General features: G+C 44.5%; 2 protein-coding genes across 2 annotated transcripts in view; one reads left to right on the forward strand and one right to left on the reverse strand.

Annotated features, from left to right (window-relative positions):
• St6gal1 (ST6 beta-galactoside alpha-2,6-sialyltransferase 1) overlaps nt 1–25,399 on the forward strand; it is a 766,154-nt gene that overhangs the window by 216,205 nt on the left and 524,550 nt on the right. The window lies entirely within an intron of this gene.
• Masp1 (MBL associated serine protease 1) overlaps nt 17,208–25,399 on the reverse strand; it is a 63,757-nt gene continuing 55,565 nt past the window's right edge. The window contains exons 12-16 of the mRNA XM_051191222.1: nt 23,942–24,055; nt 22,367–22,552; nt 19,717–19,784; nt 17,649–17,748; nt 17,208–17,413 (exon numbers count right to left, since the gene is read on the reverse strand). Coding sequence (XP_051047179.1) covers nt 17,223–17,413; nt 17,649–17,748; nt 19,717–19,784; nt 22,367–22,552; nt 23,942–24,055 — 659 coding nt within the window. The 3' untranslated portion in view covers nt 17,208–17,222. The remainder of the gene's footprint in view (nt 17,414–17,648; nt 17,749–19,716; nt 19,785–22,366; nt 22,553–23,941; nt 24,056–25,399) is intronic.

A 25,399-nucleotide genomic window follows, 5' to 3' on the forward strand; every position in this document is an offset into this window, starting at 1 on the left:
CTGTACTGATTTCCCTGGGACCTGAAGCTGCTCATTTTCTCTCTGGCTCAGGTATCCTGTCTTGGGATTAAAAACATCTTGAGGTCTTACCCCCTCCCTTCCTGTACTCAACCACATGAAGCCTGGTTTCTCGAATGTCCCTGTGCCAGGTTACCCAGTCTGTTTCTGAACACCCCAGACGGCAGGGAGATCATCATTGGTTAAAGCAGCTCATGCCCTCTTGGGCTAGCTGTCTCATGAAGAAGCCCTTGCTCCTTTTGAGTCTCTGGTTTTGTGGTCACAAGTGGGACGGGCATGGGGATGTTCCTTCCTTCTAACCTGGCTCTTTTCTCAGCACTGCTGCTGGGAGATCATCTTAGCCCGAGTCAGGCCCTGTCATCCCTTTGTACCCTTTCCCATTCTGTAAAGGTCAGAAATGGTGTGGCTCTAATCATGTCATGACGGCTTACAGCACCTGCCCACTTCTGCAGCTACACTGGTATAAGTACTATTCCTCACATGTTGGACTTGCTCTCCCTTAGGGACTGTCTGACTCGTTCCCTCTGCCAGGAAGAGTCTCCAGCAAGGCTCTGGCTCTCTGTCTGATCTCCCTCAAGGCCTTTTGAGCTCCATCCTCAATCAACCCTCCTTTGACATGCAATTTTATGCCACAACCTGCATGCCCACCACACACTCTATTCCAGGCCTCTTGTGCCTGTATGTCTGGATCCCTAGAACTCTGAGTCTAAGACAGGGCCTTATATGTTGGTACTTTATTGAGGAATATGACCCAAGGAAACAGGGCTTAGGAAGAGGGAAGAAATGCAAGTGTTTTAGTTTGCTTTCTATAAATGCCATGTGATAAACACCATCCTGGAGAGGAAAGGGTTCACTTCATCTTACAATTCCATAGAGTCATCAAGGGAAGTCAGGCCAGGAACTCAGGCAGGGCAGGAACCTGGAGGCCAGAGCAGAAGCCACGCCTGTGGAGGAGTGATGTTTATTGGCTTGCTCAGCCCCCTCCCATATTTTCTGAATACATTCCACTTTTTCCTTAGATTGGCTACTACCTCTGTGCATCACAATTAAGAGGACAGCAGGAAATGAAGGTCTTAAAAGAGATGAGGCTATCCAGGAGACACAGAGACTCAAGAGGGGGCTCTGCATACCACTCACATGCAGGAATCAGAAAGAAGCAGGAAACCTATGTAGAGGCAAGAAAAAGAAGGAACCAGAAAAGACAAGTTGAATCAAGAACCATGTGTCCAGGAAACTAAGTAAAGCCCGGAGTTGGTCGGTCATTAGTGCTGAATTCTTATCGGGGTTACAAAAACAAGACTTAAAAGGATGTGCTGTATGTGCTGTGTGTCTTGTGTTCTGTTATGTGGTTCTAGCTATAATGCCTTGTCCTGAAAATGTGTAGATGTATGGCTCTCCTTCAGACTTAAGAGCCACACTTCTGCTGAAACCCTGGCAAGACAGAGGCCAGACCTTTAGGCAATTCCAAGACTGATTAGAACATTGCAATAACATCAAGACTTTGAGAGTAAGGTCGTTTCCACTTCTTCTGGGAGACGGGGATGCTGAGGTGAGAAACAAATTAAGCAAAACAAAGCAAAACATTTCCTAGGGATTCCATGTGTTTGACTGAGCTCTGGGGTTATATAATAATCTATAACATCATTTTAGTTACCTTCTGGCCATTTTATAATATTTCTGTGGGGGGACACAGGCTTGGGGCTTCCTAGCATACCATTTTCTTATAATGGCTTCAAGTGCTCTTCTTGTTCTTGGCCTCATTGCAACCAGGCTCTGCACAAGGTGGTAGGGATGTGGTCATGGAAGCAGACTCTGCACAGGGTGGTGGGGACGCTGTCCTTGAACTAGTCTCTGTGTAGAACAGTGGAGATATTGCCATGGAACCAATCTCACCATAGTTCCATGGGGATGCTGCCATGGAACCAGCCTCTGCATAGATCATTGGGGGCACTGTCATGGAACCAGCCTCTCTGCACAGGGCAGTGGGGACACTTCTTCTTAGGGTTCCATGTGTTCCTCTTTTCTCTCTGACAGGAATTCCAATAGTTTCTAGTTTCCTGTTTCCATTACTTCCTCTACAGTTCATTAATGTGAAGATAAACCCAGTGTTTCTGTTGAGAATGCTTGTTGCCCCTTCTGTTTTAGCTCTCACAGACCCTCTTTCTAACTGTAAGGCTGTCTAGGTGTGCAGGTCTCTGCAATCACCAGGACAAACAGAGCAATGATCCCTGAAAGGCAAGAAGGCATTTTGCTTCAGCACAACTCAGTAGCTAATGCTGCTTCCAACTTCCAGAGTCCGACCCCCCCCCCATAGTTTATTTTAGGCATGTTTAAGCACAGTACAATTTGGAAAAAAGTTTCCTGGTGGTAATTAACTCAATCCTGTATACACAAAAAGGGTTATGTACATGACCATTTTGAAACTCTTTGTGAAGTACATGGGGATATCTTCCATAAAGACTTGTTTTATAGATCAGCTGAGAAAACCTCAAGATAAATGTATTGGGTTGGATCCAGCATGGCCTCAGCCACATAGACAGAGCAAAAGTCATCAGGCTATTAACGACACCCTTTCCCAGCCTTCTGGGTGGAAAGTAGATTACACATCAAAGAGATAATCTTGTGTGTTTAACATTCCTTTGTGCCCCAGAGCTTCTCCATGAGCACAAGACTTGCATGCCTTCTACATCTAGGACAGTACATTTTTGCAAAGCCATAAATTTTAGAGTTGGAAGAACCATTAGAGATTCAATCACTTTATTACGCAGATGGTAAAATGTGGTCAGAGTGTAAAAGTATCTCATCTCCAAACATGTGAGGAGATGCAGAGCAAGCAGCCTGCTGTGTCTTTTCCTGGAGAGACATACAGACAAACATCTATTCACCCCAGATAAGGCACTGATGACAGAACAAAGGAACAAGTCCACCCAAGACCAGCTTAGTGATGCGCTGAGTTTATTGGGGTTGCTTGCTGCAGTATGAGGAACTTGAGGCAGCTCTAACACTGACAGTGTGTCCTCATCCAAGTGCGGGCAAGGACTCTCAAAGCGGTGACCCTGGAGCTCCCTGCACCACCCGGAGGCTGTTTGGCAGGTGGGCCTCTCCCCAGAAATTATTACTGCTTACCTTGGTGAGGAGCCAAGTGCATCTTGGGAGTTTTAGAATTTTGCTGAGAATTGTGAGTTTTGTCTACTTTCCAAGCTTGTAAGTTTCATTTATTTCCTGTGTTTTAAGGGACTTTAACTCCTATAGAAAATGTTTAAATCAGGACAAAACTACCATACAACAGACTCCCACTCTTTTTTTTTTAATTAAATTTTTTCATTATTTTATGTACCAGGCAGTTTCTCGTCCCTCCTTTCCTCCCATTCCTTCTTTCACCCCTCATCTACCCCCCACCCCCATCCACTCCTCCTTAGTCTCCATTCAGAAAGGGGCAGGCATCCTATGGGAGTCAATAAAGTATGGCACATCAAGTTGAGGCAGGACCAAGCTCCTCCTCCTCCTTTTTCAAGGCTGGGCAAGGCAACTGTCTAGGGACAGATTCCAACTCTTACTATAGATTTAGTCTTCAACTTTCTCAGGACTCCTTCTGTCACGCCAGGGAGATGCTTCTAGTTTTCTTATTCTGCACTCACCTGTCTCCTCTGCTGTCTCCTGTACTTGTGACAGATAGGAAATTCCAGGCTTGTTTGTAGTCTCTTTTGTCTTTGCTGAGTTCTCTAGGATGGTTCCACATGCCACACGCAACACGATGAACTTGTTAGATGTACTCTGTGTTATAAATAAACTCCCCAGAGGACATTCCAGAGACCTGGCCCTTCTCCCACTGGAGTGTCTGCACATGGATTTTGATGTTCACACCAACAAGAGACCTGCAGGCACCACATGCAGCTCCAGGGGCCAGATCCTTAGTGCAGGGTCAGCAAGAAGTATTGTTTTGATTGTGTCCCCCAACCCACTGAGATGGGACATTAGCCGTAAGTAAGTAAGTCCTGAGAACCGAGAAACCTCAAAGGAGGAAAACAAAGGCACCTGTGAAATAAAGGTACAGGACTCGTATCTCACAGATGGGGACCTGGAGCCTGGACAAATGAAGAGCCTAATGGGCACAGTGCATCAAGGGTTCAAAGAAGGTCATTAAACATGGAGCTGGGAATCATTGAGAGTAATCCTGCTTCTTTGTAGCCCATACCTTAAATACAGTATCTGCACACTTTGAGTTTCATCCCTTCCTCCATCAAAATGGGGATAATGTTATAACATACCGCACTATTTGGGGCCATGCCTGCCACATAGCACATGCTTACCGGAAGCTCATATCCTCTCTCCTTTTAGCCTCTTTTCCTTTGAGCCCTGACAGACTCTTTCTGTTCTGAGACTTCAGTTAAATGCTATTGGTCAATACCTAAGGATGAGTTTCTCAGCCCAGGTTAAAAACTGGGTTATTTTGATGCAATCCATAGCAATTTCTTTCCATGTCTTTCTATTTATTTCACAGCAATGACTTCACTTTTCCAGAAGCATGGTGACCACATTCCATTCTTCAAAGATTGCTATTTTAAAAATCTCAAACAGAAAACACTAGTGGTTTTTTGGACCCTGTTCCTACTGGTTACAATACCCCAAGAAGAATTTAATTCTTTTCCAAGTCTCCTTCTGTCTCTCTGTAGGACTCCCGACTGTAGGAATTTCCTCTGGTGCCATTTTTGGCATTGTCTGGGTCCTGGCACAAATGCAGGAGAGAAATGAAAGCTGCCTGATTTTCTCGAGAAGGCAGGGAAATGTGTGTCTCCAGTGCAGAAATCTTCCTGGCCTAGGAGTTAGACACCTTTGGTCTAGTGCTGGCTCACTGTTACCTGGGCTGGTCATCCCCTTGTTGACTCTGCTTCTGCCCTGTTCAGTTATCTCTATCCTTGGCCATTTTCAGGGGCTTCTTGGCATTCATCCATCCAATGTGCTATAGAACAGTTACCCCAGAGTTTTCATACACCTTTACCAGTTTGGAGTTTGTTCTTAATTTGATAAATTCTTAGCATTGTCCTTCTCTTTATTCCTTTGAAGCAAACTTTCATCCATCGAACACTTGTCTTTCTTTGAGGAAGCTTATTCTGAAAGGCAGTTACCTCGAAAGGCTTGGCCTTGTGCAATGTTTCAGCTTGTGTTTTTATTCTCCCATTTCTCTTTTATTTAGGCCATTAAAAACATTTATACACAAATACTGTATTTACATCATTTCTACCCCCACGTCTATCCCCAACTCCCCCTGTGTTTTCTTCACTCCCTCCCAAATTCTCCCTCTTTTATTCAATTACTGTTATACACATGTATCAGTCCCATTAGTTCAGCTCGCATGTATATTTGTTTAGGGCTGCTTGTGAATGGATAACCTCTTAGGGAGCTCATCCCCAGAGAGGAATGATTCTCCCTTTTCAGCAGCCATTGATTGCCTACAGCCCTTCATGTAGGGCAAGGACCTTGAGAGATTTCCCATCTCTATATTGCCATGTCCACTAGTGTTGTCATTGTCTTGTTTATATGACCATATTGCTGAGATTTCATGGACACAGCTTCCCCGTTTAGACAGATGATACTATCTCCCAGCAGGCATTCTGGTCTTTTGTTTCTTTACACTGCCTCTTCTAATGGTTCCTGAACCTTAGGTGAGGGATGGCATTGCAGATGTATCAGCTTGAGCTGAACATCCCCTGGTGAGTTGTGCTCTGCAATGTGACCAGCTGTGGACTTCTGTGATGGTTTCTGCCTGCTGAAAAAGGGAACATCTTTGATGGGGTGGGGTGAGAGCTGCCCTTATCTGAGAGAATAAGGATAAATATTTAAATGAACTTAGGAAGTATATGGATTTAGGGGAGTGGCAGTTTTATCTCCTCATTTTTTATAATAAGCCCAATAATTCTTTACATTGGCTTTTCTATGGAAGTAGAAATAGTTGCAGATGTAATAAGATGTTTGTTATGTGCAGGATTTATTCACTCAACAAAAGCCCATTGAGTAAGTGCATAACAGAGGACTAAGAGGTTAACTAGCCCCTGTTGATGGTAGTAATAAGATGCTGGCATATTTAATTGTTTATAAGATTAGAAAGTAGCATGAATAGAAAGAGAAGGGGTCGGAGTTACATATGTAGGTTGCACAGCTAGCAGGGGTTGGGGAGTCATCTCAATAACAAAGTAACATTTGAAAGAAAAGCGGAAGGAAGTGGGAACAGTGGCTTGTGTCAAGGCCTTGAAATAGAAGCAACTGGAAATGTTTTCTGTGACTGGAGTGTAAAAGAAGTAGGAGTGTAGCTCTGAGCATATAAACATAGGTCACATACCCAAGTCATGGTTGACATGCTGGGTTTTTTAAATATAAATTAGACCGGAAGCCACTGGAGTGGAAGCCAGTGGATGTGTTAGTTACTTTCCTATTGCTTTGATAAAATACCATGACCAATGGAACTTACAGAAGAAAGGGTATATTTAGGGCTTCCCGTTTCAGAAGGATGGGGCTATCACCATCATGTTGGAGAAGCATGGTAGCAGGTATCCAGCATGACAGCAGCAACAGCTGAAAGTTCACATCTCAAACTGCTAGCGGGAAACGGAGGGAGTGAACTTGAAATGGCAAGAGTCTTTAAACTCTTAAAGCCCAGTCCCTGACACAGTTTTTCCAGCAAGGCCACACCTGCTAAATGTTCCCAGGAAGCACCAACTCAAAACAAAATATTGTCTCCGACAATGGGACCCTTCTCATTCTAAGCTCTCCAAATACAGCTGCAACCATATTGTAATGCAAAATGCATTTAGTCAAACTTCTCAAGTCCCTACTCTTTTAGTCAGGACACTGTTCAAAATTCCAAAGTTCAGTGTCTCTTCTGAAATTAAAGGCAATCTCTTAATTGTAATCCCCTGTAAAATAAAAAAGTAAATTATATTTTTCCAAAATATAATGTCACAAAATATCCATTACCATTCCAGAAGGAAGGAAGTGAGGACATAGTGAGGGAATTCTGGGCCAAAGCAAGGCTGAAACTGAGCAGGGCAAACTCCAAATCCTGTAGTTCCACGTCTGATGTCACAGGTTGGGTGGCCCTGTCCTTGCAGCTTTGCTGCCTGTGACATGCATCTGTCTTGTGGGCAGGTGCCACTTCCTGTGGCAGACACCTCACGACTCTCTGGTACCTCTTTCATTTTGGTGTCTCTAGGACCACCCAGGTTTCACTTTTATACTTAAACACAATGGCCTCTCGGGGCCCCCATGCAGGGACATTCCTGCCATATGCCTGGCCTCTGTGGCTCTGAACCTGCAGGAGAAGATTCCATGACCCCTTTACTCATATAATCCTCATGGCTCTAAAGCCAGTACCAGGTGGACAACACTACCAAATTCATTATCCCCTAGAAGGAAGCCGGACTCCTTGAGTCAGGTTTGCTGTGGCTTTTGTTTGTTGTTCATTTCTAGAAGCAGAATGCTCTTAGGCCTTTTCCTGTCATAGGTGGGCATCCAGTTGGACAGGACCTTGCCTTGATGGCACCCTTCCCTTTATTCCACTGCAGATTTGTGCCTCCTTAATGGCATCAAGCTTATCTCTTTTAATAAAAGCTTTGGCTGTAACAATAAGTTAGTATAAGAGTAATCATTAATAAACTACGTTTTGAAATCTCCTCTGCCAAAGAAATTACTCCATTATTATATCCTTATTTTTTAAATTTCTAAAATTTATCCTTAGGGAAGTTCTTAGGATAATGATAGAAAACAGTCACATTCTTTCCCAAACAATCACAAGAATGCTCTCAGGTGCTGATATTGTTCCCTGAAGCCTTTCATCTGGGCCTCCACAGTGCACATTAACTCTCAGTGCTGCTGACTTCCACGCTACTGCTGGGATTACAATGTTCAACCACTTTTCTAGTTCAAAGTGTAATGAGCATTCTTTTTTGCCAGCCTGGTCCCACAGCTGTGTCAGCCCCAAATGAACACACAAAGACTTATATTAATTATAAAGCTATTGGACAATAACTAAGGTTTCTTATTGGCCAGCTATGTCTTAATTACTAACCCATAACTATTTATCTATGTATTTCTACATGGTGTTATCTTACCAGAGAACGTCTGAGTCCCATCGTCTCTTGTCGGGATCACATTGCAACTGCTTTCTACCTACACCTCCCAGAATTCTCCTCATCTCCTAGACCGGCCTATCTTGCTCCCTATTGGCCAACAGTGTTTTATTCATCATCCAATAAGTCAAACATACAGAAAGACAACCCCATCACCAAAGTCTCAGAGCCATCTTCATTCCTCCGAAAGCCTATATAGTCAGAATTGTCACAGCACTAGCCCACTTCCTGGTGTCAATGTCTGTATTACTTACTTCTGTTTCACTGTGATAAAACTCCAAGACCAAGGCAACTCATAGAAGGGAGGATTTACTTTGGGATTATGGTTCCAGAGGGGTAAGAGTCCATCACCACCAAGTGTGTTGCAGGCAGGCAACATAACTGAGAGCTCACAGGAAACAGAGAGTGAACCCAAAAAGGTTTATACTTCCTAAGCCTCCAACTAGGGACCAAGTACTCAAATACCAGAGACTACGAGGGGCTTTTGAACTGCAGTGAGTAATGTTCTCTAATTCATGGACACTGTGTTAATAGGTTGCTGAGGGACTGAAAAAAGGGAAGATTGTCAAGGCTGTGCTTTCCTGCACGAGGCAATGGAGGCCTATTGTAGAGTGGAGGCTGGCGCTGTGGTGTCGGCAAGTGTATGTGTTTTAAAATCAGATTGGAGAGGACCTTCTGATGACCCAGGGGGCTTTAAAAGGAAGAGAGGAGTAGGGCTCTGGGTGTTGAGCTAATAAACCAGAAGAATGGGGTTGCCACTTCCTAAGATGGAGACTACCACAGGAATAATTTGTGGGTAATTCTGGGGGAATGGTTTGGGATGTGATGGTTGGAATTTTTTTTAGACATTCTTTTAGACACTGGATCTAAGAAATGGTGTGGTGTCAGTGGCTCAGAAGGGAGGCCCCGACTAGAGAAAAACAGAGTCGTCTGTGCTTAGGCAACACTAAATGTTCAGAGACTAAGTGATGCTATCCAGGAATGAGAGTGGATAGAGAAGAGTCCTGAGGACTGGAACTCAGGACACTCCACACACAGAAGTTTAAAGGGTAAGGGGAAGTCACTGGGGGAGGCACAGAGGACATATGTGGTAGTGACTTTGAGTCCACGATAGAGTTGTGACTTCACAGCCAGTGTCAGAACTCCTTCCTCTCATGACACCATCTCACTGCATGCTTTGGAGTCCTGTTGGAGTTCCTCACACAGAGTGAGGTTTCATCACATCTGAGTAGGACACAGATTTGTGTCTATTTTTTTCCAGCATGTTTGAAGTATTTCATAATTTTAAAATGCACTGAAATAAAAATGACTTAGTGGGAAGCCCAGACTGCCAATTAGGAATTGAACACACAGGGTCAACCAAAACAGTGATGTTGTTGAGTTGTTTAGAGGAACACATTCAGTTATCATGGGTCCCATTGGCAGGCCTTGGGCATGTATTAAATAAACCACATGGTTGTAGGAGTTGGCAAAGAACATCACATGATAAATAACCAAGGGGAGATAAAAGTCCTCACTTTCTAACTGGGTCAACAGCTTCTGAGACCTGGGGCCTGGGCTGCGTCTATCTGGAGCCGGAGGATCTGAGGGTTTGATGCTGGCTAATCACTGTAGAATGGAGCATCGTGATACTGTAACAAAATAGCTGATGCAGAACACTTAAGAAAAGCAAGGCCTATTTTGGTTAAGGGCTCTGGAAGCTCAAGGGCATAATGTTCCTTTTGGGCCAGTTCTCATGAAGGCAGTGGATAGCAATGGTAAGTGTGCATGTTAGACTAAGCACTGATATTTTAAGCCAAGAAACAGAGACAAAGGGAGAGAATGGGTCACCACAATCTTTTGAGGGCATGGCCCCTGTGACCCAAGTATCTATCATTAAGAGCTACCTCCTAAAAATGCTCCCACCTCTGAATAATGCTACCCTGGTTCCATTCCTGTCTGGTTCTTACTGAATGACCTCAATCCTAGTCTTAAGTCTGGGAAAAACAGGCTGCCACATTCTTCAGAGGGTGCATTCTGGCAGAATAGTCTAGAACAGTGGTTCATTAGGACCATATGGAGATCTTCAAAACACTCCAGTGTTCATTTGGGCTTTTTGCCAGCCATCCCTGGACATATAAGCAGGGGATTCTCCCCATGTTTGTTTCTCAGAGACCTCTTGCTTTGTAGGGGCAACCACAGGACTAGCAGAAGCTGTGAGGGTAGGGCATTCCCACCTCTTCTGACCTGTCATTCATCACACACATATGCCCTGGGCACCACTTGGATGAGACACACCTTTTCCTTGTAACACTGCTCTGTCCCCCATTTCTCTGGGGGAACTTCCTTGGAGCCTTTGTGATCTGCCTTGATGTTGAAATGGCCCTGGCTCTTCTTTCCTGTGATCAGAAGCTCATTGCTGGGAATTGAGCCTGTGTTTATGCCTCCAAATGACATTTTCTTGATCTCTTTGGGGGGAAAAACACCAATGTGTACCAGATGCAGGAGAGCACTTCGAAGGCCCTGTTTGTCTCCCTGTCTCAAGCTCAGAGTAGCCCATGCTTCCTTCCTAGCATGTTGCCAGCAGGCAGAAAAAGACCAGGGCCCTGGAAAGACATCAGTCCCTTTGTGTTTTGGTCCGTGAGCCATTTCTTCTTTTGCTGTTTCTGTCAGAAGTATTCAAGAAGGTGAGATTAGCTAAAGACATTTTCTTTGGGCCTGGTCCTAGATTTTCAGAACTGCAGATGCACAGAGCCACCCTCTGCATGGGCTGGGCCTTGCAGAGGAACACTAGGTCTCTTGCCTGATGTCTTGCAGCCATCTTGGGTCTCCGTGTGTTCATTCCCTGCATTAACACATTTGAAACACCACGCATCTCCTTGGTTCAGAAAGCTCAAGTTTCCCTATCCCCCAAACCTAAAGCTTCCAAGGCTGTCCATAACCCCACAGCCCCCAGTGTCCCCAGATGGTGTGGGGTTCTTTCCTCAGACCTGCCTGTCTCTTGAGGGACACTGTGTCACTCAGATTCCCCAAGATACCAGGGTCCTTTTATCTTCTTGTTCCCCAATATGCTCCCCAGTTTCTGGGTGCTTTCCTTTTCTTAGTTTATTATTTGTAAGTAAATGAGTTCTGTTTAGGAAGACACTGAAGCAGGAATGACCTAGTGATGGCATTGCTACTGAGTCACAGGAAAGTTCTGGATCACAGGCTAGGGCACCAGGGCACCTTACCCCATCCCTATCTCCTATCAGCTGAATCAATTTAGTCAAAGGCTGAAGCCTGGAAAATGATGGTTCTCAAGTCTCCCAGAAGGGCCATGTCATATGGGCAGGATAGCTCAGAACAGGGGTTCTCAGACTGGACATCTGTTACCATCATCTGGGGGTCTTCTAAGAAGTTCCAATGTTCAAACTTTACCCCAGACAGGACAAAGGCCTGGGAGTCTGTACGTCCGTAAGCTCCCAATTTGAAGCTGTGTGTAGCCTCCCTTTCAAAAGTTGGTGTGCCTGCTCAGGGATGAGGCCCCAGAGCCCACTATACCTTCTGGCTGACAAGTCACATAATTTTTAAAGTCTCCATTTTAGAACAGTTTTCATTTACAAAGATCACGATGATGGCACAGACAGCTATGATACAGCCTACACTAGTTGTATCTGTTTCAGAAATGCTTTATATCAGTTTACAATAGAGTGCCACTTTTGCTATAATCAAGGAACCAATATGGATATATCACTAGCAACCAAGTCCATAGTTTGTTTGAATCTCCTTAGTGTTTGCCTAATTCCATCCCCTACCTCCCCAACCCCGTTCCAGGATCCCACACAAGAAGCATTTGCCTGTGAGGCCTCCTATTTTCATGTTCCAGAGGTCTAGAACCAAGATCTTCCTCACCTGCTCTTGTCTTCTGGGGTCTTGGTGGTGACTTGGCACTCCCTGACTTGTAGAATGCTACTGACATGGTGCTCTCCCCTGTGTATTCATATCTCCTCTTAGGATAACAGCTGTCCTGCATAAAAGGTCCACTGGCTCTAGGATGACCTCTTCTTAATTAATCCCATCAGTAATGAAGATATTTCTAAATAATTCACATGTGGAAGTACTTGGGTTTAGAGTATCAATGTGTTGTGGGGGAGGCACAATAGAACCCATTCTGATCATCTGCTGGTGGTGACAGTTTTTTGTTTAATCATATCCCTCCCTCTTTTTTATGATCTGAATAGTTTGTGGAGCATTGGCCACATACTTTGTAGAATATTCTTCTGCTATAATACGTCTGACACATCCCTCACAGTTAGACAGGGGTTGTAGAGTTTGTGGGGAAGAACGGGGAGATGCAGAGCATGTTCAGCCTCACTATGGCATCTTACTGCTGGTAGTAACCTTCACTTCCTGGCAGAGGTAGGGTCGACTGGTGCCTGCACTGTGGACTAACTCTTTCCTTCCTCCTGTACTGTGCTTTTTCTTTTGTGTGTGGTGGGCGACTAGACCTGATGCCTCCTGCATGCTAGGCAAGTGCTCTTCTGCTGAGCTACACCCAGCCCCAGAGTGTGCCTTTTAGAAGACTATTATGTACTGCTCACCCTTAAGGGATGGGCAAATTTCACAGCAGGCTTGTCTCCTTCACAATTTATGTATTCATTAAACAATTTATTCATAAAATATGTACTGTGGTTACTTGTTTTATATTTTGGATTATTATTCAATACAACTTTGTTTTGTGGCTCAAATTGTTCCAACTTTGTCCACTGGAGCTCTTTCTGTTGGTTCTTTGCCTCTTGGAGATGTCCCCATCATTAAGGAGGTTGTTGAATGTTTCCTTACTTTCTGGCATGAACTACAAGATGCTCCAGGCTCATCTTGTACATTTCATGTCCCAGTTCTAGAACCAACTTTAATGAGGCCTCCTTCAGTGGGGCCTTGGAACATTATATCATACAGCAAGATCCGGGGCTCTGGTGTGTGTGTGTGTGTGTGTGTGTGTGTGTGTGTGTGTGTGTGTGTGTAGGTGTAGGTGCGGGAAGTTTCTGCTTCTAGGATCCACTGCAGTACTTCAGTTGATTCACTGTAGAATGGGGATTTGAGGAGGAATTTCATCACAGGTTGTCACTGGGGCTTAATTAGAGAGAGTGTGTGTAAAAGTTTGGTATATTTGAGCTAAGTTTATAATTTCTCAAAATTTTTTCTGCCAATTTATGGATTCAATAATCTCAACAAGGGAAGGAAAGCATTTTGTTTTGTTGTCGTTTAATGAAGTCAACCTTCACTGTTTCAGGTCTCACGTCTTGGTTTCAAGCTTGATTCTAGACTGAGATTTGCTAGGGCTCTGTATGTAAGTGATCCTGATTTCTGCTCCCTGCATCTTGCCTACCGCTTGTTTGAAAAGTGTCATAGGTAGGTTGTTTTTGTTTGTTTTTTGTCATGTCTTTGTAGGCAAGAGTAACTTAGAGCAGAAAGAAGGTGTGTATTCCAATCTTGAATATGCCAGTGTAGACATGTTACAATATATAGACATGATTCTCTGAAGTAGACATTGAACATACAAATTGAAAAAACAAAAAGAAAAACAAAGAAACCAAAAAAAAAAAAAAAAAAAAAAAAAACCCAAAACACAACAAAAACCCTTTCTAATCTGGATATGGGTGGTATTCAAGTAATATAATTTGTGTGCTGAGACATTTGCTTTATGGTATCTTGATAATTGGCAAGGACAATAGTGTAGGGCTTTTAGACAGAACGAATCAATAAAACCAGAGACATGCTTTTGTATCTATAACTCAGTCTTCCCATCGGATTCTCTCTCTTCATGGTACAGTGATCCTAATCGAATAGAACACACTTTTGAAACATGTAAACAACTTACCAGACTCATCAGTGCATGAAGTAGCACACAAGCCAAGCAGGGCTTTTTGACTCAACGCAGATGTTTATTGGAACGAATGTGTAGTTTCCCATAAGAACAACAACTTCTTTGACTAATGAATCCCAGGCATTGTCATCATTGTTAATAACAGTGCTCACAGTATGAAATCACAGTTTTCTTTATACAAGTTAATTTCTCGGGAGGTAGATCTCTGTTGCCTGGAAGCCAGGTCTTTTTATCTGCCGCACATTTTAGAATTGTTTCGGAACTAGCTGGATTTGAAGGTAGCAAGTTTGTTAGCATTAGGTTCTGAACTTAGAGAAGGTGGACCTCATGGCTATACCATCTTTCTGTTTCTGTGGCTCTAAGAGATCAGGTTTCTTGGACCACAACAGCAGTTAAACTTCTGTCTTGGACAGTGTTCCAGTGTTTGAAGAGACACCATGACCAAGGCAACTCTTATAAAAAGAAAACAATTATGGCTTCCTTATAGTTTCAGAGGTTTAGCCCATTTTCATCATGGTAGGGAGCATGATGGCACACAGGCAGAAAAGTAATTGAGAGTCTTACATATGGATCTACAGGAAGCAGGAAGAGAGAGCCCCTGGTCCTAGCTCGGTCTTTTGACAACCTCAAAATTCACCCAAAGTGACATACTTCCTCCAACAGCCCGCACCTACTCCAACAAGGCCACACCTACACCAACAGGGCCACACCTCCTAATTCTTCTCAAATTGTGCCATTTCCTGATGACCAAACATTCAGATACATGAGCCTATGGAGACTATTCATGTTCAAACCACATATCACCTAACCAGTGCTTATTGGACAAAGCTGAAGTTCCATGGGCCAATTAGTTATTTTCTCAAATAAGGATGAAGTTATAATCTAGAGGATAAACAGGATAACCTGGGCCTAGCCAGAAGGTGGTATCTGCACCAGAATCCTGAGGTTTTTTTTTTTAAAGCATTTTTTAAAGATTAAGTATTCTGATTCTATGGCGAGAGCCCCATATTTAGATGTTGGTTCCCATACTTGAATGTTGGTTTCCTGGAAATAGTATTTTTGTGGGAGGACCTGATGTTGTTGAGGAAAGCCTGAGTGGACACAGACTTCTGTTCATCTTTGTAGAGTCTTCTTGGTCTCAACTGTGGAAATGCATTCTTTCTGAAGGTCTTCTTCCCCTAGACTGATGGTCAATGTTCCTTTCCTCAAACTCCATACCAAGGCAGGCTTTCTTTTTTATCTCTGTATCTCGTATCTCTAAAATGGATTTCTCAGGGATCACCACCACGTGGCAGTCCATCATAAGCTCCTGGAAGTCATGGTCCATACCCTCCTTACTGCATCAGTCCTGATGCAGCAATCAGCATGATCCATGAACAGCACACTGTTCAGGAAGTGCTAGCAACGGCACTTCAAAACTTCGTCACAAGTCTTCATCAGGAACAAAAATAGATGTCTTAGGGTTTCTATTGCTGCTATGAAACACCATGGCCAAAAAGCAAGTTGGGGAGGAAAGGGTTTATTATACTTATACTTTAGGATAATAGTTCATCATTGGAGGATGTCAGTACAGGAACTCAAGTAGGGCAGGAGTGGAGGGGTGCTGTTTACTTTTTTCCCCTGGCTTACTCAGTCTGCTTTCTTATAGAACCCAGGACCACCTGCCCAGGGATGGCCCCACCCATCACTAATTGAGACAATGCCTTCCAGCTGGATCTCATGGAGGCATTTCCTCAACTGAGATTCCTTCCTCTCTGATGACTCCAGCTTGTGTGAAGTTGACACAGAGAACCAGATAGTTCAACAGAGTACCAGCTTGCTTGAGATGTATCTGATTATTGGGTCCAAGTGCCATCACCTTGCAGAGTCAAGACAAGAGCAAAGCCCTTGTAGGTAGAATGACTTACTCCCAGAAACAGAAGCAGGCTGGGAATTGTTTGTTGTCCTTGAGTGTGAAGCCTTGGCCTTAATAACTAGAGGTTCTCATTCATTGCTCCTCTTTCACCAGAGACTCACAGCAGCAATACAGCTCAAGGGTCAAAGCCTTCTGTGAACAACAAATCCCACACATAGAAATCTTCTGTCTTGGTTGAGGCCTCTGGAAGGTTCTTCAAAGAGGAGGAGTCTCATATGGTGAGACAAAAGGGCAGGAACCGAGAGCAATGGCTATTTAAGGTCAGCGAGGATGTGAGGAGGAAGACAGCAGGCACTTGATACTGAGCCTGCCAGGGCGGACAGCCCATGTTTGGGGATGAGATGGGTGTGGGCATCCAGGGAAGCTACTCCACTTAAAGTAATGGGAAGGCCCTTGGCTGCACTTGGCCTTGGTTATGTCTTTTGGGACCTGGGTGTGATGGACCAAGGTGGGTATTGCAGGGGCAGTGGGGGAATTTTGTCTTTTGAACCTAATGAATATTTTCCTTTGGGGTAACTTCAAGTCTAATCCATCTTAGAAAACATGGCTTTATTGGATTCTAGAATGTCAGTGCTTGCAAGGTCCTTAATAAGGGAAAGGGACTTGTGGAGGGACACATGAGAGATGGGAGTAGGTGTCTGATGTCACAATCCACCATTCCCTTCCAGCCTGATTTCCTGGGTCACTCCCCTCCCAGCTTCCTGGAGTCACTCTTACCATTTGGTACTGAGCTCGAGTGGCTACTCACATTGCTGGGTGTGTGAGCATGGTCAGGCCATGGGGCTAAGAACTTTATTTCTTTTGCCCTTTTGTGGGAGATTGGGGCTTTGATTGGGCGACTGCATTTGGTGAAGAAGCTTGGAGGTTGGGGGAAGATTAAGAAAATGGTGGCAGGTGGGAGGAGGAATGTGTCTCTAATCATTCCTGAGACTCAAGCAGGTTTATAAAAGAACTCCACCTGCCTGGTGGACAAATGCCCCCTTTCTAAGTCACAAGTGGTTTAGTTCATACACAGGGCTAAGTCCTGTGCAGAGATTAACTTTCTCCTCATCATACTTTTGGGAGGTAGATAGGATAAGGCATAGCCATGTTGGATCTCATGGTTGAAGAAACAGGCTTAAAGAGGTGGTCAGCTTTCACTCTGACCACTCTGCTACTTCGCCTCTGTCGAGCAGAGAGAAGGGTCTGGAGGGATCTCATTATCACCCGGGAATGGGCAGTGAAGATTGAGGGCTGGGGGAGGAAATATTGCTGGCATCCACTGATCATACCCTGCTGGTGACTGACCACACAGCAGGTGCTTGGCTGGGGAGAGCTGAACTCAGTCCCTCACCCTTGTGACTCTCTGGATCCAATCCTTGTTGGGATAGATGTAAGAATACACTCCATAGCGATCTTTCTTCCCACAATCCTCGCCCCAGGACACCACGCCCACCAGGTACCATTGATCTGTTTCTTCATCTTTGGTCACCATGGGACCTCCAGAGTCACCAGCACAGGCGTCTTTCCCTCCTAGATGAAAGGGAGGTACAGATAAAACCCCTTAGCCAGGGCAAACCTGAGTTTGACTTGTAGTTCATACAATCGGGCACTAGAGGGTGGAGCAGACCATTGTATCCAAATCCGAGCTGGTTCAGGAAGGGATGCTGAAAGTTCTGTGCCCCCCCCCCCAACCTGCCAGCCCCTCCCCCATCAGTGTGCACCCCAGGTTCTCAGCACCTATATTGCAGTCAGTTTCTTGGCTTACCTTCCTTTTCTCCAGCACAGATCATGTCCTTGGTCACTCTCTTCTTCAATGGGGTGTAGGCCTTCTGGCAGGTGTCATGGTTTACAGTTGGGATTTCAATCTGGAACACAAGGCTATCATAGGTTCCCACTCTGGGATGAGGGGACCTTGCTGTCTGGCAGCTTTGAGCAGGCCTCCAGCTATTTTCAACTTGGTTTCAGAAACTGCAGTGTGGTACAGGTAAAGGCACAGATGAATGGAGACCTGGAGACCCATCTGCTACAGCCTCGGCTACAGACTTGCTCTGTGACCTTGGCCAAGCAGCTTTGCCTATTTGAGACCCAATTACCTTTTCTGTAATACAGAGACAATAATACTTGCCTAGCACATACCAGCTTCAAATATAACAACACATAGAAAACCCATGTCAGTTTGTATGTTTCCTCTATCCCTGCTCTGGAATGTGACTTCATCTTTCTTTCTTTCTTTCTTATACCACTCAGACTCTCATGCATAATCTCCAAGATGGACCTTAACGTATTTGATAAACTAATCACATGAAGTTTCACAAAGGAAATAAATGACCAAGTGCTTTGACAGTGTAAAGGTACTGCATACTGTATGTAAATACTAGGTATCTTTATTTTTTTAATTAAGAGTACTATTATTTTTAATGCATATGGGGTTTTGTCTGCTTGTATGTTTGTGTGCCAGTTGCATACTTGGTACCTGTGGAAGACAGGAGAAGATATTAGATTCTTTGAAATTGTAGTTACAACTTTGAGCCAACATGTGGGTACTGGGAATTGAACCTGGGTCCTCCGGATGATCAACCATTGCTTTTAACTATTGATTCATCTGTCTACCCCTCAAATAGTAGGTCCTTGAAAGTTTATTATACTTGCTTTATAGATAACTCTCATTTCTCCTCCCTGCAAGAACTGAATGGACCTTGTGCCCCATACAACACCCTCTGTGAGTTTTCGTTACAAGGGAAGTATAGTCCACTCAGAGTCTTCTTGGGCTATAGCCTTCCTAGGAAAGTGGGGAGAGGAAGCCATGCCATGAGGACATATTTTCAGCATATGCTGGAGTCCAATTTAAGAGTATCCTTTGGGAAGCCATCTTGAGCCTCCAAGATGGGACCAGGTCTCCCTTGTACATGCCAGAGCATCTTGATCATCTTTACCATACCCATAGCTACTTCCTGTCCATCCCACTTGAGCTCGGGAACTAGATCACTCCTTTTGCCCATGCTTCTCCCTGGCGTGCCTAGTAGTTAGTTCACAGGAGACAGCAAGTAACCAGCCAGAAATCATGAATGAAGCAATAGCTAGTTGCTACACATTCAAAACTTTAGACTGTGATAAAAATGTCACATATCCTGGTCAAGGATTTAGATGTGTTGAAGGATTTAGAACCAACCTCCATAATAGAACCCAATAATGTCAGAACCAGGCAGTTACAGAGGGAATCTAGTTTGATGCTGCCCCTACCCCTTAGACCATAGGAGGCCAAAATGACTTCTTTGAGGTGACTAAAGACGTCACTAGGGTCCCAGATTTGGAGCCATAGCTCATCGAGTCAATTTCAGCACTCTTGTCTGAAATGATAGGGGTGGGACTTTCAAACACAGTGGCCAAGCTCATTTCTGAAATAACTGTATCTTAGAGCCTGCCCTGTTCTTGCTAATTTGGTATGCAGTCTTCATGGCATACAGATGAATCTTGAGCCTGTTGGGTACCACGCTTGCAGTGTCCTGGGAGAATTTCTATATTCTGAGACTTTTACAAGCTATCAGAGACATAGATAACCACACTTGCCATGTCCTAAGGATTTCCATATTCTGAGACTTTTACAAGCTATAAGGGACATAGAATGGTGTTTAGAGACTGGAGCCCATATCCAATTAAACATAACAAACTTTCTGGGACTTTGAGTCCCGCTAAAGTTTGGAGCTGAGTCTGGTCCCTGTCTTGTCTCTTATCATTTCCCTTCTCTTCCAAATCCCAGAGCAGGCAGTACACAGTAGGAGGACTGGATGCACAGCCACAGTGTCACCCCTTATAGGATATAAACTGAATCCCACCTCCATCAGGTTCTCTGGAAACCTCTGTAAGAACTGCTTGCCCCAGCCGCTGACAATGACCATGGTCCCTGGAGGAGAGAAGACACGGTGAGGAAAAAGGGCGTGTGGAGTATGCTGAAGATTGGCCCTGTCAACTGCGTCATCCTCCGCTGGGGGTGGGGGACACTGAAGTTGCTACCTCAGAGAAAGTCAGCAGGGAAGGAAGAGTTGGATGGCATTTGGTCCTGTGATTTCACTACCTGGTTTCTTTGGTCACCTCACCTTCCTGGCAGCCAGCAAGGACCTGAGGCTCTGGGAGAGCTTCGATTTCATCCAGTGCTCCCTGTTGTAGCCTAATGTCCACAGCAGTGTTAGGTTGGAGAGAGGGGTGCCAGTCAATGACTATGAGTGAACAAAGAGCCCAGCCTAGCCAGCTACAGGGCAGGTTACATTTGTCTCCCCTTGCCTCGCTTTCAGATCCACATCTCTAACATGAAGAGGCTGGACTTGCCTGGAAATCAGCCCTGGCATTCCATAAGCTTATGAAGTCACAAATGTGGGGACAATGCGCTGAAGGTGCAGAGAGCAATTGCAGTTTTATTTAATAAGGAGCCTTGGATACTGAAAGCTGTGCTGTGTTTAAATTCAGAGAAGCTCAGCTCTACTCCCGCGTCTGCTTCTAATGACTGCTGAATTTCAGCGTCTCTCTTCATCCTTCCTTCTTTCCTTCCTTCTCCCTTCCTTCCTTTCCTTCCTTTTTGTATTTTATTAATCTTTCTTTTTTCCTTCCTTCCTTTTTTGTATCTTATTAGTCCTTTCTTCCTTCCTCCCTTTCTTCCTTCCCTCCTTCCTTCCTTCCTTCCTTTCTCTCTCTCTCTCTCTCTCTCTCTTTCTTTCTTTCTTTCTTTCTTTCTTTCTATTTTCTTAGTTCTTTGATAGATTTGGACAATGTATTTTGATCATATTCATTCATTTCTCTCCAACTTGTCCTAGATCTACCCACTTTCCGACCCACTCAACTTTATGACCCCCCCCCCTTCTCCTTTCTTTCATCTGAGACATCCAGCCTGTGCAGTCTATGCTTGGCCTTACATTGGAGTTTGGTTGACCCAATAGAGGCCACACCCTTGTACAACTGACTCTCCCTTTTTCAGAAGCCATCAATCACCTGTATGTCCTCAGCTGTGCCAAGCTCCCCTCTCCATGCTGGGACTTTGCCTGGCTAGGTCTTGTGCATGTTGTCACAATTGCTGGGAATTCATATGTGCCGCTGCCCTGCTGTGTCCACAAGATAGTCTCCTGTAGGCATCTGCCACCTCTGTAATCTACGGGCATGGTGATACGTGATGTCAAAATGTTGTACAAAGCCTCCAAGAGGAGTAAAGTAAGTTAGTGAATTCCAGGCAGCTGGTACATGCCAAGTACATAGCGCCTGGTTAATCAGCCAGCCTTACCTACACATTTCCTGTCAGCTCACTTCTCCTAAACACTATTCAGATACCAGCATTTTCTTTTGCAACATCTTTAAGCTTCAGGAAATGAGTGAGGATATGACACACTGAATTCCTATGAAAATGCGTCCAGCTGGCCTGGGCTGGCCTCCTGCTCTCAGTTGGTTATAGTCTGTTTATGATATTTCATTTTAATAACACAGAGAGCCTGATGGGGTTTCGTGTCCAGTTAAGAGGTGAGGGACTTAGGCTTAGTGAGGCTGGCAGCATTCTCAAGATGACTCACCAGGAAAGCACGGAATCTGTCCTTCCACTGTTGGTTGGTCGTGTAGTGCTGGGGTTTGGAGCTACAGCCCAGTGCATACAAGAGACAAGCATGCCAATGCAGAGCTCTGTGGCCAGCCTGAGCCACACCCCAGACATTCTCCTATGTACTACTTGGTGACTCTGGGAGTCACAGCATGGAATGGCAGGTTCTCTTGATGGACGGGTTTTCAGAAAAGGGCACTTTCTACTCTTCTAGGTTCCATAATTTCCATTCTCCTACCCCTCCCCCAAGGCTGTATGCACTTTCTTCAGTAGGCATGTCTCTCCTTTTCCAGAGTTTTCTCTTTACCTTGTTTAGCTCATCAACACTTGGTTAAGTTTTCGATTATAATTGCCTGGCTGGCTTTTGTGTTCCTATATGGAAAAACAAGCACACTGGTTTTCTCGTGCCTAATACTTCCTGTGCCACCATGGAAGTAGGACTGATTTTGAATGCCTTGCCGTAGCCACAGCCACACTACAGAGGAGCAGCTGGGGAGAGATCCTGTGCTGGCTGGTTGTAACACCAACTTGACACAAGCTAGAGTTCCCTGGGAGGAGGGAGTCTCAATTGAGAGATCACGTCTATAAGATCTGGCTGTACACAGTCTGTAGAGCATTTGTTAAACTAGTGACTGATGTGGAGGGTCCAGCCCATGGTGGGTGGTGCCATCCCTGGGCTGGTGTTCCTGGATTCTACAAGAAAGCAAACTGAACAAGCCATGGGGAGTAAGCAGCACCCTTCCGTGACCTCTGCGTCAGCTCGTGCCTCCAGGTTCCTGCCCTGCTAGAGTTCCTATCCTGACTTCATTTGATGATGAACAATGCTGTGGAAGTGTAAGACAAATAACCCCCTTCCTTCCCAGGTCATGGTGTTTCACCACAGGAACAGTAACCCTAACTAAGGCAGGTACCTTCCCTGGAGGGATGCTCAGGCAGACAGACAGGCATCACAAAGTCGTTCAGCCTTGGGCTTTCTGACAGCTCCACCAGACCCAGGTCGTTTTCGAAAGTGCTGGGGTCATACAGCGGATGCAGGATGATGCGCTTCACACTCAGATGCTGTTCGTCTTCGTCTGAGCGGCGTCTCCAGTGCTTTCCTGGGCCATGGACCATGTGTGAGATAGAGCTCAGTGAAGGGAAAGGGGAAGCCTTGCTCCCTACCAGCCCCATCCCCTCTAGTACTGGGTCCAGTCTTAATCCCGCCTCTCTCTGACCCCGCCCCCTCAGCCATCCTGTTCTCCTGCCAGTCCCTGCAAGTTCTCATTGCTTTGCCTCTGATGACCACACTGACTGAGAATGTTTGCTCTGATGCTCATTGCCACTGTCCAGTTGGTAATAATCACACTTCATCGTCTGCTTAATTTAGAGGTTTTTCCTATGTGATAACCCCGGCGGAGAAAGGCAAATGCTGTATATTCTCTCATGTATATCCTAGCCTCTATTAAATATGTATGTGCAGGCAGGAGAAAATGTGAGTAAAGACCAGAAGACTAGAATGGGACCCATGTAACCAGAAAAGATAAAATATTCTCTGCAGGGCTGGGGGAGGGAGGACAATAGAGCAAAGTGGAATATAGGAATACTGGGAGTAAAAAGGCACAGCAGGGAAGTGGGGCAGGGAGATGAGAGGTGGGGGGCGGGGGGGATCCGGCCAAAACGATGTGTGTGTGTGTGTGTGTGTGTGTGTGTGTAAACCCTCATATGGAACTATTACTTTGTAAACTGATTTAAAAAATAAAATAATAAATAAAAATTCAAAAACACTTCTGAGCTATTTATTACTGATGCTATGTTTTTGGTGTTTCAAAGATTTTTTAAAAATTGCATTTGTGTGTGTGTGTGAGTGTGTGTGAGTGAGTGTGTATGTGAGTGTGTGAGAGTGTGTGAGTGTGTGCGTGAGTGTGTGAGTGTGTGTGAGTGTGTGTGTGAGTGTATGAGTGTGTGAGTGTATGAGAGTGTGTGTGAGTGAGTGTGAGAGTGTGTGTGAGTGTGTGTGTGTGTGTGTGTGTGTGTGTGATGCACATGTACACTGGTCCCTGCAGAGGTCAGGAGAGAGGGTGTCAGGTCTTTAGGAGCTGCTGATGTGGGAAAGGAAGTCTGGCCCTCTGTAGGAACAGATGCTCTAAATTCCCCAGCTATCTTGCAGGTTCTCCGACTTTGCAATGTAAGTCAGTTCTAGGAGATTTTTTTCTTTTAATTCCCTCAAACAAAATTTTAACTACTAAAAATCTTGATGTGCATAAAAAAAGATACCTCCCTACGAACTTCCCTGACTCAAAACTTGTAGCTTCCACTCTTACTGTCGACTCTGCTCTTGTTTTGTGGTGGGCTGCCATGGGCAGACACTAGTTCTTAATGACTGAGTGTTCAACTGAATCAAGCCAATAGGTGGTTTTTATTTTATAAAGAAGAGCCTTAAACATGGTAGCAGGGGCACTCTGTTCCAAGAACCATGCCTGGCTTTAGAAGTCTTGACTCTCACTTACCCATGATGATTTTGAAGTCAGAAGGGCTGAGTAAATATGAGCTGTGTATGGTTGGATCTTCTGGATCTAGTGGGTGGTGAAGGCAGTGAGCGGCTGTCAACACCCAGTCGGAACCTGAAGAACAGAGAACACACATTTTGTGTCCTGCATTGTCCCCGCCAGCTTCCTACTGTGTCCAGCTGAGGGCCCTACTGCTACTCAAGAGCACTGCCTGAAATGTTGCTAATGTCCAAACCTGTCTCCATAGTGTTCACTGCCCTGAGTCAGACACTCACAGGATCCCATGGGAAGATGAGGAGTTAAGTCTAACTCCCTAATTCAATCTAGGCCAACTTAGATGTTTCAAATAGGTTTTCTACACTTCTTTAAGGCCTGGGGCATGGTTGAGTGACTGCTCACTCAAGGTAGGTCCACAAAAATCCTGCAAGCACTGGCTTCCTTCCCAGCTCTGCTTGTTTGGGTGTGTGGCAGAAGCCATGCTGTCACCCTTGGGAACTGTGCATAGGTGTGCTGCAAATGGATCTCCTTATAAGGCAAGGCCCTTTGGAGAATCCCATTCATTTGGCAAGGAAACAATACTGCAGACTCCTGCACTGATCTGAGGGAGTGCATGGGCTTCAGGCTTCTCTAACTTTTGCTATGCTTGCTCCCATGGTAACTTAGTTTTGCCTTATTAGTTGTGATAATGCCCGAGTTTACTAGGAACAAAAGTCTTTATAGAAAAATTACATTTCTCTGATCTGTTACAGAAACCAGTTTCTCCAGCTGTCCCTGGCTGCCTGTGCAAGCATCCTGAATAATCATAAGGAACTCACTAAGGTTAATGACTATTGCTTATTCAATTCCAAAAAGAGATAAATATATTCCAAAGAACTTAAGAACCAAGAAAATGATTTCTTAAAAGAGGACATAAAAAACCTTATAGGAATACAGAATAAAAAAGAAATAGGACATGAAAGGTCAGATATTCCTCTGGCACCAGGATATGAGCACTCAAGTTTTCAATATCAAAGTATCAATAAAGAAATTTAAAACTCCTAGTTCCTTTAAAAGCAAAGTACATGTAGAAATTGCCATGAAGAACAAAGAAACTTAGTCTCGATAAAGTGTTAGGTATTAATCATTATTTTGAGAACTTATAAAGAATAGGATTATAACTGGTTCTATATAATAAAGGTGACATACAGATTACTCAGAAATTGGTATACACCTGAAAATGATATCCTACACATCCAATACACTCAGCTGTTATCATATTTTTAAGAATTATCACAGGGTTTGGATTGCTTACTTTGTAGCCACATGTTTGCTGCCACCTAGGGAACAATATAAATTAAGATACACCTAGCTAGATATAAACATTTGTCTTGCTATATAATGATATGTGGTAAAGGTCAATGACATCAAGGGAGTGGGAAACTAAAATAAATAAATGTCAATTATTCTTGGAAAATGATG

The sequence above is a fragment of the Phodopus roborovskii genome, unplaced genomic scaffold (assembly GCF_943737965.1).
Source record: "Phodopus roborovskii unplaced genomic scaffold, PHOROB, whole genome shotgun sequence".
NCBI classification, from domain to species: domain Eukaryota; kingdom Metazoa; phylum Chordata; class Mammalia; order Rodentia; family Cricetidae; genus Phodopus; species Phodopus roborovskii.